This window comes from Ceraceosorus guamensis (assembly GCF_003144195.1).
Source record: "Ceraceosorus guamensis strain MCA 4658 unplaced genomic scaffold IE81scaffold_40, whole genome shotgun sequence".
NCBI lineage: Eukaryota > Fungi > Basidiomycota > Exobasidiomycetes > Ceraceosorales > Ceraceosoraceae > Ceraceosorus > Ceraceosorus guamensis.
The window spans coordinates 155,941-174,787 of NW_020290035.1; the positions used below are offsets into that span (position 1 = coordinate 155,941).

General features: G+C 54.8%; 4 protein-coding genes across 4 annotated transcripts; 3 read left to right on the plus strand and 1 right to left on the minus strand.

Moving 5' to 3' along the window:
• The first annotated feature begins 939 nt into the window (after positions 1-939).
• On the plus strand, positions 940-1,604 carry IE81DRAFT_169913 (hypothetical protein). Its single transcript, XM_025510615.1, has one exon. The coding sequence runs from the start codon at positions 1,068-1,070 to the stop codon at positions 1,404-1,406; it is 339 nt and encodes a 112-aa protein (XP_025368792.1). The 5' UTR covers positions 940-1,067; the 3' UTR covers positions 1,407-1,604.
• Positions 1,605-6,495: 4,891 nt separating this feature from the next.
• Positions 6,496-6,881, minus strand: IE81DRAFT_348201 (hypothetical protein; the record flags this gene model as incomplete). The annotated part of the gene is made up of 2 exons (XM_025516232.1): positions 6,496-6,561; positions 6,624-6,881. 2 exons carry the CDS (start codon positions 6,879-6,881, stop codon positions 6,496-6,498), a joined length of 324 nt encoding a protein of 107 aa, XP_025368793.1.
• A 507-nt stretch (positions 6,882-7,388) lies between these two features.
• IE81DRAFT_330805 (hypothetical protein) lies at positions 7,389-8,579 on the plus strand (the record flags this gene model as incomplete). The annotated part of the gene is made up of 5 exons (XM_025515208.1): positions 7,389-7,446; positions 7,650-7,963; positions 8,052-8,111; positions 8,202-8,246; positions 8,313-8,579. The coding sequence occupies 5 exons, from the start codon at positions 7,389-7,391 to the stop codon at positions 8,577-8,579; spliced, it is 744 nt and encodes a 247-aa protein (XP_025368794.1).
• Positions 8,580-13,313: 4,734 nt separating this feature from the next.
• On the plus strand, positions 13,314-13,787 carry IE81DRAFT_348203 (hypothetical protein; the record flags this gene model as incomplete). Its single annotated transcript, XM_025516233.1, has 2 exons — positions 13,314-13,544; positions 13,617-13,787. 2 exons carry the CDS (start codon positions 13,314-13,316, stop codon positions 13,785-13,787), a joined length of 402 nt encoding a protein of 133 aa, XP_025368795.1.
• Between the last annotated feature and the right edge of the window lie 5,060 nt (positions 13,788-18,847).

Genomic DNA, 18,847 nt, shown 5'->3' on the forward strand with positions numbered 1-18,847 from the left:
GGTGTGCGCATGCGAGGTGTGGATGCTACGAGCCTGCTGCCCTCTTTGACTGTTGATACCCGTGCCGCGGGATTGAGAGAGTCAGCTGAGCGCTTTTGAGAGAGTTGTAGCTGAGCGTGTCAGGGAAAAATAAAGATGCCGCTAAGAGATCGATGTGGTTCGCGATGGAGCAAAGCCGAACGATGACCAAGCTAAGCTCCTGTGGTCACCGCCATAATGAATTCTTGCTTGCGACTAGTCTGTTGGAAGATGCTGCCGATTAAAGCCGGCATCCAGCTTTGTGGGCTGATCGAAGTCCAGTGGCTGCATCTCTTGAGTCTCTCTGCGCAACCTCCGCTAACGAGGTGCTCATTCAGAGCTGTGAAAGGTGATGGAAGGTTGCGAAGCTCTCCTCTTTTTTGATAGTCGGCCAAGCCTGCAGAGATTTGTTCGAGGGTTGCAAGCGTCGAAGAGATGAGTTCAGGGTGTGCCCTTTCCCTTCCATTGGTGATGGGTGCGGCTTAAGAGAGGCTCGCAGCATGGTAGTCACTGCTTTGTTTGGAGAGTAAGGAGCGGAGTCGAGTCAGCTCAGCGCATTTCCACCAGCTCGCGCTGCTGGGCAATTATGTCGTTACACTGCTCTCTCCCGCCATGTGTTCATCTCTTCGACTCACTTTGCTGATTGCACTTGAGTGAAAGCTCATCGAGAGCTTGCGAGCCGCGATCACCCCTGGTCCGAGACTCAGCTAGACGCCGTGCTTCCGTGGATCGAGCTAGTTGTCCGCCTGTGCAGCAGGTGCTGCGGCAATCAGCGACGCACTCTGGCGGCATGTTTGGGGTGGTCTTATGAAGAGCTGACTTCTCATCTAAGCCCACATAGGAGCCGAGCCGATTGCAGGCAGCAATGTGGTGGATTCCCGCCCAGACTCCAGGTAAGAGCGAGCGCTGATGCCGAGGCTGCGCAAGAGCTGCGAGCGACGCGCGTGGTCGAGGTCTTTAGCAGGCAGCTGAGCGCAGGTCGAAACCCCGCAGGTTCTGCATACAAAGGGGGATGCTGCACACCTCTGCACAGCTGCAGCCTCTGAGTGATGCGGGTTCCAAATGCAAGGTCAGCTTATCGGCCGCGTTCCCGCAAGAATGCAGTATGCTGTATACGGGGCTTCCAGAAGCTTGCTAGCCCCGCCTGGATGCTGTGCTACTCACCAGTCTCGGTCTTTTTGGCCATCACTGTGCTCTTGAAAGGGCTCGAGGTCAGACCAACGCCGATCAGATTCGCTTTAGGAACGGGATCGCAGTGGGGGCTTAGGAGAACTGTTGTGTCAGCTCAGCCTCTGCGTGGTCAAAGGAGGGACTCGAAGCTTCGTCCATCCATGAGCTCCACCGATTCGGCGCGATGTGCTGGCCTTGAGGAGGGCTTGTATGCGTAGCAAAGGGAGGTAGCGAAGGCTGTGCGAGCTGGTGTGTCCGACAGCGGCGGCGAGAGCGTGCGAAGAAGCAGCCCAGTAAACCCTGTGGGCATCAAAGGGTCTGCGATCTGATTAAGCAAGGTGCTCACTAAGAGTGCGAACCCATGGCCACCTCATCGCAATTAGGGAAGACTATCGAGAGCGGATGCGCATGTGTGGCTGCGTCGGAGACTGAGAACAAGACAGGCTTCTTCGGGAGGCACTAGACGGGTCGCGGGTAGTTCGAGAAGCGGACGGACGGCGTGCCGTTGATTGCGTGCGCTTCATCGCCAGTCATTGCGGGCCGGCGCTCATCGACGTCGTTCGAAGCCCGAGCTTGCTCGATTAGTGGCTCTATGCGTTGGACTGTAGAGGCGCTAGTGGCCAGGAAGCAAGCATGCGGTGCAAGGTCGGACCGGATTGAAAGGGAGGAATGCAGCATGCAGGCGGGAACAAGAAGGCTCGGTCCAATCGAGCGCTTCGCTTACCGCAGCGCTCGTGCGTGCAGATAGCGAGAAGGAACCGGATGTGAGCCGCAAGGAAGGTGTCCAGTAATGGGCTGCTGGTTGAGCATCACTCACGACTCTTGAAATCCGAACAGCTTGGCCGCAGCGGTCGATACGAAAGAGCGCCAAATTCAGTCACAAATGGCCGGATGGATGGTAAATGGCCGGATGGATGGTGCTGGTTGACTCGCATCAGACTGCAAAGCCGAAGCGTTGCATGGTAGGTTGCTGAACATGTGAACGCGGGCTGGTACAGGTGCATGCTCAAGTGGCTGCTGTGCCGATTTTTCGAAGTTTGTATTGCGCGCTCGGGGTCGATTTTGCGAACTTTGTATTGCGCGCCGGGGGTCGATTTTGCGAACTTTGCATGGCGCGCTGGGGGTCGATTTTGCGAACTTTGCATGGCGCGCTGGGGGTCCAAATTGCGAACTTTGCATCGCGCGCTGGGGGTCCAGATTGCGAACTTTGCATCGCGCGCTGGGGGTCCAGATTGCGAACTTCGCTTCGCCGGCCGCGCTATTCAAGAATGCGAACGCGGGCGACTCTGCGTCCAGGAGCATAGAATACTCTCGACTTTCTGTTTACACCGCCTAAAGCCGTTTGTCCGCGTCCGCGCCCGTCCGCACCGTCCGCGCCATGCGAACGCGCTGTAGGGTAGCGTGCGCGCGGCATGCAGCTCAGTCCTGCTGCACGAAGTCTGTTGAGTGACGTATTTGACAATCACGTGACCCGCGGGACGTGACGGAAATTTGAATATCGTTTCGATTTGAAAGGAGCAAAGTGAGTTTGCGCGGGAGATTTTGAATTGCGTACGCGTTTTTAGGAAATGGTACACTGCGCGCCTGCAGGCCGCACGTTTCCGGGGAATGGTACGCCTGTGCGCGCACTGCCCGCTCGAAGACCAGACTTTCACATTTTAGGCCCGTGCGCGGCGCGCCTCGAGAATTGAAGAGTTGGCATGATCCTTGAGGTGACAAAGCTATAGCTCGTCTTCCCACCCTGCGGCTTCCCTACCGTAGTATTAAGCAAGCTTACTCCAAACACAGCGCACTCTATTCATTGACCTGATTGCCGCTCTCACACTCGCTTCACAGGGACACAGCAAGTCCTGAGCTGGAGTGATGGCGCGCGTCGGGAAGGCTCTGCGCGCTAGCCGCGCCGCGCGCCCTCGCGAGAATGCAGCATCCACAAGCTATGGGTCAGCCCACCAAATGACTCATCGTCGATGCTGGGAAAGCTAGACACCCGACACCCTCACCAGGGTCTCATTCTTGCACAGTACATAATAGCTCGTACACCGGCTTTGCACAGCACATTACAATGACATCGCGCCGAAGCGGCAAGGGTGGCAGGTAGACGATCACCAGCGAAGATGGTCCGGCAGAGGTCGCCATATCCAGCAGAGACAAGGCATTCGAGCTTCGCAGCTTGCGCATGGGCACTGAAGCGCCGGTCGAAGTGAACAGGGGATCAAGTGAACAGGGGATGGGCGAGCGGCTGTATGCGCTTAGCGCGTACGGATGGCGTGCTCAAAGCTCAAGAGAACGGGTCAGGAAGGAAGTCAGGAACAAGCAGCCGGCGGACCGGTCAAGATGTGAGCGTGAGTCATCTTTCAGTAGCTGGCACGTTCGTACTGTTCGTCTCAGGGCTCTGAGAGCATAGCTGACACCAAGCCGTGGTCAGTAGGTGGCGCCGCGCGTCTTTGGCACCAGCAAAGGACTGCCAGGGCTCATCCGAAGATGGTGTGGTCACGCGCTGTCACGAGCGTTCAGGACACACAAGCCTAGCCAGCGTGAAGGATCCATTCATGCATTCCCTCTTCCGCAAGGCTATCACCGAGGTGTCGTATGGGCCGAGGCATATGGCGTCTGAGCTTCTTCGCCTTTCAGGCCGTTCCAGCCCCGGCAACAGCTACAGTCTGGGGCCGCTGCAGCACACCTCAACTCCCCTGTGCTGCTCGGCACTCCAAGGAAAGGTCGCGAAGATCGACATAGGAAGAGCGAGGGGCCCAATGACCCCATGACCCACAGCGCCAAACTGGGTTGAGCGCGCATCTTCCTCAAGGAATCCGCCTCCGCTCTCATCTCCGGCCGCATTCTTGCCTCGCACAACGTCTCAACGCGCACAAGTCCGGACTACTTGCGTTTTCGGAAGGCACCCGCTCCCGCCCGCTGCGCTGTACAGGCACGAGAACGGTGACCTGCTCTGTTCCAGCTGCCGAAAGTAGGCTATGGCGAGCTGCCCAGCGCAGTCCGGAACACCTAGCAGAAACGGGAGAGTCGCTTCGCCGTTTTTTTCTTGCCAGCGGAGCAATTGTTTATCTTCGGGCTGTCGGGCATCGTTGAGCTCGTGGAAGCACAAGGTTTCGCCGGGTTGGATTGCTAAGTGGCGGATCTAATGGTCGATAGAGATGCTGATCTCGTGAGTTCGGCAGCTATTTGACTAGAGCACAGATCCAGACCACAGCACACGGCCCAAGGTACTTACACTTTTCATCCAACCTTTCTTGTCTGCGATGCTCGCACCCACGCTCTCCCACCGCCGCTGCGTGTGTAGACTGTCTACGCGCACGTCTCAGTCAGAATATCTTTTCTAGGTCAGCCGGTCGACAAGGCATATCCCAGAGACCCAACGCTCGCAGGTGCAGAAAATCAGCGAAATCGGCCAGGACCTCCCCTACTCTTCGGGGCCCTCTTGACGCGTTGCTCTCGCCGAATCGCTACAGACAAAAGATTGGCATTCCTCTTCGATCGCGCATGACAGAGCGCAGCAGCGGGCTTTTGAGCGGACAACAAGCTCAGCAGTGGGGATCACATTGGATGAGAAGACTGTAGACAACTTATGTGGTCCAATGGCGGGTGTGCAAAGGGTAGCGCGGAACAGATGCGGAAGCGAAGCTAGTCCGCACAATAAGTGGTGGCCGAAGAACCTTGGCAGTGTCAGGTAAGTGACTTGCGACTCGCTCTGTTCCTGGCTGAGTGCTGTCCAAGAGCTGACCCCGTCCGGTGGAAGTTCAGCAGGCACCTTTAAGCAGCTATGGAGCTTCCAGTCATTCCGTGCCTGTTCAGGATCCCATATTCACATTTCGCCAACTGCACTGCCGGCCTCCGGGGGAACGCCGCTCGTTCGCAGGGCTGACTGGCCAACCGCACGTTGTCGCCGCATAGCCAATGCCATCTCAAGCCACGCCGGCGGACTTCTTCAGAGCTGTGAGTCGAATACCCATGCGTGTTTCAATCAAAGGATCGTGCAACGCTGACCAGGGCAGACGATAGTATCTATGCCAGCTGTCATCACCCTTGCCTATGACCTTCTCACATCGGCGTCATCGCAGATCCTTTCGGCTGTCAGGTCTACAAGTACTCATTCCCTCGGATACGGACCTTGCCGAACGCCTTCTCCCACCCTCCTCGAGCGACGCTCGATGCTGAAGCACAACAAGCACACTGAATTCGAATGGACAGCGTATCACTGACGAGAGCACGAAGAGGCAGCTTCGACTACAGCGATAGCTCTTGCGTCCCCAACAACCCTGGCCCTCCGAGCAGATGCTAAATGCCCGAGAACCAAAGGGCTCACATTTGGGAGCTGCAATCACTCGCGCAGATCCGACGCTTTCGAAATGCGAATGAATCATCAGATGTGCGAGGGGAGAGGGTTGGTGATGGAGGCCTCATCTGACTACATGTACGGCGCATGCGAGGCCAGAGTCACCTCTGCCTCTAGCAAGCGACTTACCAAGGTGGACGAGGACCAACACAGCGGTTTAGGCCATGTATGCGACCTGTCGGAACAGCAGCACGGCGGTGGGTGAGGCCACCAGACAAGCGAGCGTGGCTCGCGCTTAATGGGCATGCGATTCACGATCCAAGCATTGATGGTCCTGCAAAAGCTGGATGATGTATGCGACTTTCTGAGGCTTGATGCAAGACGATGTTATAAGCGGACGCAGAATCTCGAGACAATGAGAGAGCAGGTTAAGTCAAACTCAGATTTGCGCCGGTCGGTTTTGCTCAGTCACACGGCGCTCGACAGAACACGAATGACGACGTCGATTGCGGCCGGTTTGTGGAACAGAGAGTGTATGGAAGGGTGATGGATAGTGTCCTGGCGAGAGAGACTTCGATGAGGATCAGGGTCAAATTGCGACCCTCTTCTTGCTCAGGAGCAGCATATGGCTGATGATGGAACGATTAGGAGACACTGTACCAGGACGAAGAGTAGCGTTTGAGATGAGATCTGTGCGGCGTAGCATGGGGTCCCGCCCTGATTCGACGAGCTCGACGCTACTCACGACAGGCAAATCCGCCTTGATTCCACACCTTGATGATGTGAAGGTGGGTGATGTCGTGCCGAGACAGGCTTTGAGAGTGCGCGACATTGAGGAGCAGTCGAGTCTGATGAATTGTGGCGAAGCTTCGACAGACAGGAAAGGGAGGCTGACCCTTGGTCTTCTCGCATTCAGCTGGACCCTCCACCGCAGACCACATTAGCTCTTGCGCCTACTTACCTGCAGATATGACCCTCGGTCTTTCCGGCTTTATCTACTCAAAGCGATCCGACATTCAACGATCAGCTTGCTTGTCTGCTCCCTCTGCGGCTCGGCCCGCGAGCAGGGCGTCGATGATGGCCTGCAACACATGACAGCGGTCAGAGAAGTGGACTAACTTGATACAAACGAATAGAGACTCACATTCAAGCGCTTGATTTCTGCCGCTTGGGTTCGCACCATTTCCTCCTGATTCTTCATACTCTGGGCCTGAGCTTCGCAAGCCTCGATGGTCTCAAGGGCCCGCGCCATACCCTTTCCAGCCTCGCGAAGCCTCTCATGCGCGTCCTCCAGCTCTGCCTCGACCTCGTGCGGTAGAACATTCAAGCCAGACACCTTGATTATGACGTCTACATTGTGCTGGAGCGCGGCACGCCAGCTCTCTTGAGGTGAGTTGCTCATCGTGGAAGATACTGAGTACGTAGCTACGGAGGAAAGAAGGGAAGCGAGTGCTTTAAGAGTGAGTGCTGGAGACATTTGTAGCCCGAGAAAGACAGGCACCGATGCTCACCTGGTTGAAAAGTCTTGAGTTGATACGCAAGTGCGACAGTAGACGGGGGAGGGAGTTGTGGAGAGTGTGAAGCGAGAGTCGTGCGCGCGAGCTTCTGCCGTGATCAAAACCAAGCAGTCAGGAGCGTAATCACTTCATCACAGATTTGAGTTTCGATCAAGGCTCATCAAGACTCAAGACTCACTGATTGGTCGAGCGCGCTTTGACAGTCACGAGTGATGGCAGTACACGTGCACGTGCCAATGCACGTATGGCTGAGGCGCTGCCTAGAGTCGTGAGATGTGCATCAGCATTCAACGTCCTTTGACTGACTGGGTGCCTAGTAGGTCAAACTTCAGCAGCTGAGCAGTCAGCGCATTCACAATGAGCATTCGTAATTCTGATTGTGTCGAGACACCATGTTGTTGCTCTCGCACGAGAGCGTGGACAGCGGCGAGCGCGCGTACCAGCAAGCAGGTGTTGTTCTTGGTTGTTGGGTGGAGGCGCTCCGGGCGTCGACAGCGCGTCGACTGTCAATCTTGCCTGCATGACGATCCTCGCGCGAAGTCACTGAGTGGAACAAACGCTGGAGTGCTTCGAGTCCAATTAGCTCACTCACCATTCGGGACCCAGATCTGCTCTCGTCTTGACTTCAAGCCAGACACTCTTCCCGCGTCTAGCCCCTCGTCATTTCTCCAACGCTGCTTCAGCAAAGATGCCAAAAGTAAAGAAGTCTCTTGGTCCCGCCTGGACTGCGCTCGACTACACAGTTCGCACCATCAATTCCAGCTCGCACATCACCAATGTCAACAGGTCTGAGCTCCTGAGCCAGTACACGGAGGCACGCGCCGATCATCTGGCTGTCGCAAAGCGCTGCAACGACTTCAGTCAGAATGCAGCTGCTCTGATTGCCGAACGCGATCAAAGCAATGAGACTCTCCGAGCTCGCGAGGCGGAGATAGCCAGACGCGATGCGGAGATCGCCGCGCTCAAAGTACGTGCGATTCTCTTTCCGAGCAAGCAATGGCTATAAGAAGTGACTTAGACGTCTTGTGCTGATGCGCGCATCCTCTCTCACTCAGGAAATGCACCATCAAGACCAAGTCATCCGAGCACGCGATGCTGAGATCAGCAGTCTTAAGGTACGTCTCCCATTCCATAGCAGCAGCCAAGATGATCGGCCCATACTCACGCGCGCTGTCTACATCGTTCTGACTGTTCCAAACCACCAGGATGAGGCCATCCGAGCACGCGATGCAGAGATCGCCAGGCTCAAAGTACGTCAAGCTCCCTCAGCAGCAGCTGAGATGATCGATCTCTGCTTACGGGAATCTCTTTCGCAGGCGCTTCTGGAAGGACATGACATCGGTGCGCAAGTCAAGCAGGAGGACAGGCCGTCACCCGAGATGGAGGAAGTCCAGGTGAAAGACGAAGTCTCAGTCAAAGACGAAGATGAGGAGAAAGACGAGCTCATGGAGGATGAGCTCGCATCGGATACGGAGGTAGATGAGCTCGGGGAGGACGGATGCTCGTCTTCACGTGGCTCGGACGCTGATGACGAAATGACAGACGCGACGATCACGGGAGACCACGAATCCATGTTTGATTGATGGAGAGCGATGGGTACAGGCAGTGAGTCAGCACGAGGACTGAGCCGGCGTTCTTCTAGCGTCCTGCTGACGTGTAGCCCGTCCTGGTTTCACTGCCTTGCGAAGACGTCTCTACTGGTCCATCAACATCAGATTCCCACGACAAGCACGCCAAGAGCGCATATGTTCTATCATCACATCGAGACTTTTCGATCGGTCTTCGGAAGTCCTGGCATCGGACAAGACAGCAATACACACATATATACTCACAACTGTTTAATCATATCAATGAGCTCGCACCGCCTATTGAAGCCACTCCAAAGACCAGGGCGCAGAAGTTCTCGTAGTGAGGTGTGCTTTGCGGTCAAAGTCGTGAGTGTAAGTCGTTCGTTCGCTTGACCAAAGTCTCGAGTAGCGACAAGAGATGAGGCAGTTGCGTTTAGCTGGTGCCACACCGCTTGGCCGTGCGAGTCGGAAGATTGATGGAGCTATAGCCGCCGCAAGCCTGATTCACCCATACACGTGACTGGTGACTGCTCCAAAGCCTTGCTGATTACGGGGCGAATCAAGAAACGCTGCCTGAAGGCTCATATGATTACGCGCCACGCACGCGCATGCATTATCACACACGTGAATAACTGAGACACAGCTGGGCGACTCGAGACTTTTGACTCGAGACTCCAAGACTGTTTGCACCGTCATACCGTTGGGGACTTCTGGAGATACCTCTCCTTTATTTGTGCAAAGACTCGTTCGCATCTCCTGAGACGGGCCTGAATAGAATCAATGTAGCCCTTCCGTAGAGACCGTGAGTATGGCCTTTGCACTTCCGAAGTCTCATTGTGGGAGCGGAAGCAAGCATGAGCTTGGCACCGCCTTCCCAGCGCATTCCACGGAAACTTTCGTCGAAGGTACAAATGAGTGGACAAGAACAAAGATCATGCGATCATGGAAAGCATGTTGAAAGTGATATGACGACCAGCGCCCAACATGGAGTACACATCCAGCGCTGTGCAACGAGAAGCAATAACGGATGCGAGTCACGCCCGAGCCCAAAAACTAAAAAAAAAAAAAAAAAAAAAAAAAAAAAAAAAAAAAAAAAAAAAAAAAAATGCAAAACTGTCACTTTGCCAACCAGCCTCCTTCGAACCGCGGGTTCGAACTTGCACTGATCGGGGAAGACAGCCCAGGAACGCACTGACCCGGTAACGTCTCCGCCACCTAGCCAGGCTCTGAATATGCAATGGACAGTATGCACGCGGTATATAACTGCATACGCGTCTCGCAGTGCAGGCGCGGAGCACACCTGGTTCGCACACTCCGATGGGCAGCCTCTAAAGCTGAATGTTGTAGTGATACCAGTCTGACCATGTCAAGTACAATACCTAGGCAAGCAAGAATCAATCTACAGTCATGAATTCAGTCAGTGAATGTCCTCCGCGTTAGCACATTTCCTGTCAAAGCAGAGCGGCAAGAGGTGCATTCTGTGTGCTGTTGAAGTTCGCTAGCTAGTGCGCACACGGCCAAACCTCCGCGAAATCGATGGCCAGCTTCCGGAAAAATTGATACATAGTGCTTTGGTAGACCTTGATTGATGCTGTCGCTAGCCCGACTTCCTAGCATCCGGTGAGCCTAAGGCGGTAAAATACTAGCTGTCTGTGGGTCTGCAGGTTTGTCCGTGACGACGAGAAGCTTCGACTGAGACCCGTCGCCGATGTTCTGTCCCTGGCCGCCCGGTCTCATCGTGAAGATCTCCGTAGCACAAATCCGAAAGTCTACGGATACAAATCCTCTTATGTCCGATATGTCTGAATTTGTCACTCAAGTACTTTGCAGGACCAGTCCGAACTTTAAAGGCATACGACTTGTTTTATGGCTTCAACAAAGTGTCTGTCATGCCATCGGCGCTTGCAGATTCTCCGAGCCTCCAAGAACCTTTGCGGGCTACACCCCTTTGCCTTCCTCCTAGAATGCTTCGCAGGAAAGCCACAAATCTGGGCTCAGCTGCTCCTGAAAAGATCGGTTAGCATGCGTGAAATCAGAAATTTGGAGATTTTTGATCTCCGCAAAGGAAGCTTCAGTTTTGGTATCGGTTGCGTTGTACGAAGTTTCGTTGATTACGCATGGTCAAGTCAGGAGCCCCTTGCAACCTTGTGCGTTCGAAATGTCACATTTGGCAGCTTTGAGCGGAGGATTATGGTTGACATAGTCGAGCTCTCAGAGAAGCGTGCGCCTCGTTCGACGTCACCTTCATGCCGCTTGTACGTCTCGGCAAGCCTTCTTCGAGAGCGCAGCTTTCGTTCGTGCGGGTGCGAAGCACGTACTCCACCATTCATACTCTGAACGCATCGATGAATGATCAAGCGCAACTCGCTCATGCCTGTTGTGCTCGCTTTTTAATCTCCGATGCCCTCCTCCAAAGTTCGGAGCCGATAGCAATGCTCAACCACGTGAATTTGAACCTGGATGCGGGGTCCTCTTCGAGGCGCCTGCTTACACACTGGTGGGACATTCCTTAATCACGAATGGCGTTTAGTCGATTCAAAATGCGGATAAGTCACGAGTGCATGCAAACAGGTAGTCTCAATCTTGATACCAACGAAAGATTGCCGCTGCTCTTGCTTGTGTGAGCAAGACCTCAGACACCTTCGCAGCTGTATACGGACTCTAGCTGTCGGGCTATATCCGCGCAACCGCCAGTGTTTCAGAAGTGCCGAAGCCTTGTGTGTCTTCCGCCCACTGCTTTTCGGCGTATTGGAGAATATAACCACTGGCCAGGTGCAGCTGCGAGACTGACATGCTATTCGCGCAGCCGCCGGCGTCTAAAAGTCGCCGGGACTCTGCCATAGGCTGCGCGAGCGCTGCGGGCGCGCGGCGGGTTGCGGAGATCCCGCATTCTATAGCCACTCACACCACTTCACACTCTTGATTTCTCCATCAGCGTTTGTAAACAGGAATGTCAATGAATCTCTGCATCATATCATATAGCCCAGACCATATTCGAGCCATCGAGAGTGACGGCGTACATTAGACCTGGAAAACACGGCAGAATGCGGTGCGCCTCTGTTTTCTCTGTAAAAGTGATCATCTTACATCGTTCAGTTGAGCTGCTCAGACCTTGCATAAGGACGTGTAGCTGCAGCGGACACGATAATGAGAGTGCACGGACGCTACCGCATGATGGAGGCGGCGAAATTAAATGGCATGCCGATGATCGAGTCGGCGCGGCACGCAGAGAAATTACGTCAATGTCAACTGCTGCGCATTTGAGGCCCTGATTCAGCCACAACACAAATGAACGCACTGTGGCGTCTGATACACACTGGTCAGCTGCCTGTAAGAATCGTCAGTCTGAGTGGGCATCGGTCACAAACAGGATCTGAATCTCTGAATGAGCCACATCGGATCCTGCACTTCAGCAGTCGTGAGTGCTGGAGCACGCAACAGCAAATATCTTGAATGTACAAATCATGAGGGAAGTCACGAGTACCTTGTCTCAGAAGTGGGAATGTTGAAGTCCAACCTTGCTCATGCACGTTCGCCTACTCACCGATTTCGAGAGGGTGTCAGGCTAATCCGATCACAGCCTCATGTCAGGGGTTCGAGGCTAATCCGATCACAGCCGCGCGTCTAGGATAGAATTTCAGCAAGCAAGACGAGCACCTGAGCGAGCGCGTGCTCGCCCAGCTATCCGACAACTTGCCAGCCGTGAGTCGCAGTGATGAAGTGTGCGCGCTAGCATGTTCGCTGTCGCGAAGACCGAACATCCCTCCTCATCTGCCCTTTGAAGCTGGAACAAAGTTTACATAGAATTGAAGCGTTGCGACCCAGCGATCCAGACCGACTTTAGGGCTCAAGATTGGGAGGTCGTGAGTGCGGCGTGAGGATTTCGGAATCTTGCGCCCCCACGTAAATTGCTCAATTTCAGATCGGGAGTTGCAAGCAGCTTAATTGAGTCGGTCCGATGTGGCCGGGCAGCTCATCGAGCCAGCGCTGAGTATGTGTCATATACAAATTCGCTTGATGATTTAAATTGACTTAGCTTCTCAGACGTGCCTGGCCTGAGCCGCGACTGTTACTCATGACTCATTCATTCCTTGCGCTCACCTTCCGGTCACGTATCACTGAACCAAACGTTCAAGTTTGTATGTCAGCCTAGGTTCTTAAGTTTATTCGTGATCTCAGTCAGAAGGCATGCATCTGCCGAGCTGATGCCGCTTCGACCAAGGTCCCGGAGCTCTGACGCATCCCGGAGCTCTGACGCTGATGCGTGCAGGTACCACGTGAGCACACGCGTGCGTCACGCATCAGCGTGGCTCTTAAGCTCAGCAGCTCTCCTTCGTTCCGCGCTAAAACATGCGCATCTGAGCGCGCCCGATGCCAGGTCAGCGCAGGTCCGCACGCGCGTATCGGAGCCAGCATGGACAAGCATCACGTCTCTGAGTGGGCGTGACTGGGACTCACACTGTGCCCTCGCTCTCGCCAGCGTCAAGTGAATGCGCCAGCATGCGCGACGAGACTTCTATGCGACATCTCCAGCTCATCGCCACCTTTGCTCTGAACATTCGTCTCGCTCACAAAAGTCTACGTTTGGGTCCTCCATTCTCACGTAAGTCAACAGAGTCTCACGTATTGGTCCGAACTCTAACTGCTTGCAACAAAGTCTCACGTGCGGGTCGACACTCTTACTGCAGTGACTTCTTCGCACCACTTCACGCATCTTTTCGCGCCTCGTCTCCGCCTCCCGTCGAAGTCATGCCGCACAAAAACAAGCACAAGTGGGACAACTCTTTCGACAACCATGCAAAAAACGTAAAAGCTGCGGTCAAGACTGGCTTGCTGCCAGGAATCCTCGCCAGGCAGCTCGCGGAGACCCACGAGAACACTCGCAAAGCGCACCGAGCGCTTCACCAGTCCTCCGAGGCGCAAGAGGGGAAGCTGAAACGAGTGATAGTGGCTCTAAACGAGGAGAATGCGCGACTGGAGGTGAGAACAGGGCACTTAGACAGCTTAGTGCGACCTCGCTCACCTCGCCTGCTCTGTGTCGACTCTCGATAGACGTGCATCGCTACTTCGGACGCTCAGCGCACGATCAATGGTGACACGTTGGTAAAAGTAGAGGAAGGGCACGAGGAACAGGGTGTAAAAGTAGAGGAAGGAGACGAGGAACAGGATCATGAAATGGAAGAGGAAGAGGATGAGCTTCCGAATGAGCCAATTGGTATTTAAGGCTAGAGAGCGCGTGCACGACAGCGACCAACACAGCCAAGTTGGCAATCGCCGACGATCTGAGTGAGTAGCTCTCGTTCGAGATGACGGCCAGCGAGGGCAACGATGCGCATCGGCAGCCTGCTCAGCCCTTTCCCTCTGCATTCGCATTCATAGTCTACATTCACTGGCGGAACAATGCGATAGGGAGCTGACACATGAGCTCTGGCCCGTTCGTGTGGCTTCTAAGCATACCTAGAACCGGCAGTGCCGTGAGTGAGCAAAATGCGTACTTCGGCCGGCAAGATCGGCGTGACTGATGAAGATGGAAATCTCTTGGCTCTCCGCAGCCCCTCCAAATCCAAATTGTGCTTCCAACGGCACCTGGCTGTTCAGCTGGCCGCATGATTCCTCGACCACCATCATATTACCCTAACGCTTCGGAGGAAGATCTGCGCGGTGGAAGAAATGTCCTCGCGAGCCTCACTTAAGCCTTACAGACGCACTGGAGAAATCGAGATCCCGTGCAAGTGTAGGCAGATGACATTCAGACGTTGAGCAAGTTATTCATTTTACTCAAGATGTAGCACTGCGTCGTTTCTGAGCGCAATCTCGTGGAACCTGACATGTAGAGCTCCGCTTTTCATGGAGCGTACCGGAGAGGCACTGAGCATCGAAACAAGATGCGACGATCGCACTCGAAGGGTGTAACATCTCCTCGCCATGTTCTCAAGACCCTGGATGTTCGACACAACGAAAACTGCCGTTTGCAGAGGCTGACAGCGGACGCCAGGCCTGCATATCTGCAGTTCTTGAATGTCACTGTGCGATCTCCGTCTGTATACCCAGGCGAGCAAGCTTGACTAGATGGTTAGACGATGCGGACGTCGGGAAGGGTCAGCAAATTGCCCCTTGTAAGCTTGTCGTTCCGCGACTGCCTCGGCCCTCCTTCTATGTGCCGTCCGATACGCACCACATCGGCTTTCAGGTAGGGGCTTGACGACCTGGAGTCTCCTGCGCTCCATCCTCAAGAAGCGGCGACACCTCAGACTTCCATTTGATTTGGCTTGCTCCGAGATAATTTCCGAAGCTGCCGCACCGTGCCCCCTGTGTCGTCCTGGTATTGTCGCTTCGAAGCCACGAGCATCGCGCTTCGCGAGGCGCAGACACGTGACGCAGCATTGCAGGACATTGCGAAGAAAAGTTGTCCGACCATGGGCTGTGGCATTCGGAGAGGTTGGGTAGACTAGCGAGAAGAAGCGGGCTCTGTTCCTCGCAGCTGTGCTCGACTAGGTTCCCTGCTGTCGCCTGCACCAATGCACGAGCGTCGAGCTGGCGCATCTGCGAGTCGCTGCGCTTGCTTTGCCGTGGTCGTGTTTCGGAATCATAGCGATATTGACCATAGCCCGTGGCACGAGGCATGACAATCGCCTGCCCAAAGTGAGCGCTCAAGTTCGAGCAGGCTTTTAGCGCTGCGTGCGGCTTGGAAGTGGTCTGGATGTTGCAACAAAACACTGCGAACAAAAGGCTGGGCACGGTACGATCCGACTTCAATTTCGTAAATTGACCAGTGTGCTGGGCATGACCAAAAGCACCGGTATCTAGGGCAGGCGTCCTGCTCGATCCTGCCCGCGTCGCCTGCAGCTAGCACTCACTGAACAAGTCAAACATCCATCTCGATCCCTTCTTTCTGCCTTGCCGCCCCTCTCTGCCCGCTCGCTGTTCTTCGGAGAGAGTCGACTCTATCTCCGCCTCCCTATGCTTTCAGCTCCCTTGCAAACCATCCCCTTCAAGGGCTTTTCGAGCTGCGCGTAATTGAGCGAAGTCCTACCGCGACAACTCGCGTTGAGGAAGTCCGCTCTATCCGTTTTGATGTCCAAGCCGGCTGGCTCCAACCGCGACAGGCTCGCATGGCCAGATGGAGTACGCGAGTCTCAACTTAGAGCATCAGCTTTCTTTCTGCCGTCTTCGATGGCCTCGAGTCTAGGAGACTGACTGGGTGGGCTCATGCGCTGCTGAGCACGCAGCGAGCGTAGCCAGTCGATCCGCTGTGGCAGTGCAAGCACGAGATGAGCTGCAGCAAGGGCATTTCACCCGAGTATTCCGGGGGGTGCTGACCGATGGCGAGGAAAGGTTGAGCTCTTGCTGTATCGGCACATCGACCTAAACTGTTTTCGACCGACGGCGTTGCGATTGTGGGCGTATCGTGTTCTGCTTCTCTGGTGCGCGGTCCGAATGGACGACCGACCGCGAACGTCCTGATGGTCTGAGGCGGAAAAAAGCGCCATAGGCGTCGAGCAAATGGGCGCTGCCCGCTTCCGCGACGCACAGTGACGAGGCTGCGTCACAATTATCACCAGCTCTTCCGCAGCGCGCCTATTCAGCCACGAAACGGTTCGGAAATCGGTGCGTACATGGTGAGGAGTGATGCCCTTAGGCCAGCTTCATCGGTCGTTGAACGAGAGTCGAGTCGAGCAGACGCATGGGTCGATGGCGTGCTGGCAGCGCAGAGGACTACTCGCGTGCGGGCAGCTGAGAGCAGGATCGTGCTCTATGTATGTTATAGCGGAGGAAGCTAGTGTGCGCTCTGCAGCCTGACGTAAAGCGAGCATCGCTGTCTGAAGAGTACCGGTGCGGACAGGAAAGCTAGGTCAGCGACTATCAGCACAAATTGTCTGCATGACAGCGCAGAGTGCGCCGGTGTCACTGATCACAGCGACTTACCAAGACTGAAGCGTTCCGCTGTCGTTCTACTTTCTCACAGCGCTTCGCGCAGGGCATTAGGGCTCGTAGTTTGGCTCGCGACGCCTGACGCTCGCGCCTCGCAAAGCATTGGGACCTGAGTAGACAAGGCTCAACCTCCCAGAGACGCAACCGAGCAGAACGAGATCGGGGTGACTGCAAGCGAGACTTCGTGACCGACCGCACGTCGGACCAAGCCGCGGCCATCCTTTGAGCCAGATATGGGTTTGTCGAGGACTTTTCGTGGGATTCCTGCCTGCGTAAAGCGCTCCGAGGAAGCCTGGCCGACGATTGACTCAGGTGCAGATGACGCCGACGATTGACCGCGATCCTCGCTTCGTGGCGGGCGGATATAGCCGACGACTGGCCCTGGCCCGCTGCGCTCGCAATGTGTCATTCGTGAGGTCGCGCTAACGTATCTGGGCTGCAAAAATGAGAAAAGAGGCTGTGTCAGCCGTCAAAACCGAGGTTCGCGGACATGTGCACGTCCTCAGGAGTGCCAGACTGACTTTTGTGTGCCTGGCGTTGGATGTCGGCTGCTGCATTTGCCAAGCGTTGCCGAGACACGAGAGAGCTGCAATTGTGTGTCCAAAGGTCTAGACCGATGTGGCCGAGGCGGACCTTTGACAAGCATGGCGTGCGTTCGCAAGCTGGTGACTGGTGAGGCGGTTCATCGATGCCGGCGCCCAGGTCCCAGCTGCATGTAAGCCCCGACCGGATCCTACGAAGTCAACCGCGGAATAGAGTAGAGCAGAGTGCAGAGAACCTGTAGCGGATGGTCTGACTTGAAAGCTACTATTGAGCAAAGAGAGCAAGGTGTCTGCGAGCTCCCAGCGAACGTTGGGAGAGTGTAGAAGCAGCGAGGCGCATACATGGGCCGTGTCCGACGAGAAGGGCACACGTTGCCTGCGGACACTGGCCGTTGTCTGTTGAGATGGCCAGCATTTGTGAAAAGCGGGCTCTTTCTGTGGAAGTTCAGCAAAAATCGTTTCTGCCTCAAGCGATGTGGTGGATAGGGAGGTGGAAAAGCTGTGTGCAGGCGCAGCATGTGTGCCGGCGCCGAAGGCACTAGAGCTCGAAGTGCATCATACTTTCTGGGCAAGCTTTGCATCGCAAGGTGCAAAATGTGAACGATGGCAAAAGCTCCTCATCTTTTCGGAGAGACAGAGCGGCAACTTTTCCGATGCTGTGATTTGCATTCGAAGGCAAACGGCCGAGAAGTGATGATGGAGTTCAAAGGTCGCGCGCCCAAAGAAGCTCGCTCTGTGCGCGTCAGAGGTGCATGCATCGCGTGGCCTGCGCATGAAATTCAAATTAGCACTGACGCGTAGAGTCGCTTGTGCTCAAGGCGCGTTTCACGCGTCAATTTACGAAGTTCAACATGTCAATCGTGAATTGCACGGATGTGGAGGCATGAGGCAGACTATGGTGGAATCACGTGTTTCTTTCTGAGCCAAGAATTACTCGCAGCGGCGGAAGGCAAGTGAGAAGAGAGAGCAAAGGATGAGACCAACCAAGCCTACGAGGTCTCTTCCTCACGTCACTCGTGACTCACGACTGTTCGAGCTCGATTGCAAGTCAAGAGACTAGAGCGCAGACGCTGGAGCAGCCCCGCAGCATCGAGAATTGTAGATTCAAGATTGACAAATAGGCATGAATCAGTACACCGCACGATGTGAGCGCTGTGTGATGTGAGGTCCTGGCTTCCGCATCATCAGATGGTCTTACGGCTTGTTGTCACGGAGTGCAGACCATGCATTTGACCTTGTCGAGGCCGAGGTCTACTTTTCTGTTGTGAACTGCATCGATCACCTTTGAAATGGTAAATTACGTGAATGATTTGCAGTCACTCGTGTGTCACCTTGGAAGGTCTTCATCTTCTGATCTCTCCTTCTTCTGTCTCTCGGCTCCCCAGTCACGAATGAAAGAATCGCAATCATTGTAACAATTCCTTATCTTTGATCCCAGATTCACATTCACATTCACATTCACATTCACATTCACATTTCCGAATCTGTTCTGATTCAAGATTCACATTCGAGGTGATTCGACAATGAAGATCAACAATTCATCATTGGAGACTTGATTCACGACTGTTGAATGTTGACTTACGACCAAAAGCTGTTGCTCGGTGGTCGCTATAGCTCGAGACTCGCGTGCCGCCAGGACGCGAAGGAGACGAGGCGCGAGGGTGCGGTCGGCTGCACCTCCTCGAAGCGTACATACCGGCCGTGTTGCGCACGCGTGCTTAGCACCATTCTGATTCGTGATTCTGCACCCACGTTTGACCTTTGTTTTCGTCAACGGACACGAGACTGCTGCAGCATCAAATCAGCTTA

Excerpts from the sequence above, each read along its gene's own strand:
- IE81DRAFT_169913 (XM_025510615.1), top strand. The coding sequence starts at position 1,068 with ATGCGGGTTCCAAATGCAAGGTCAGCTTATCGGCCGCGTTCCCGCAAG.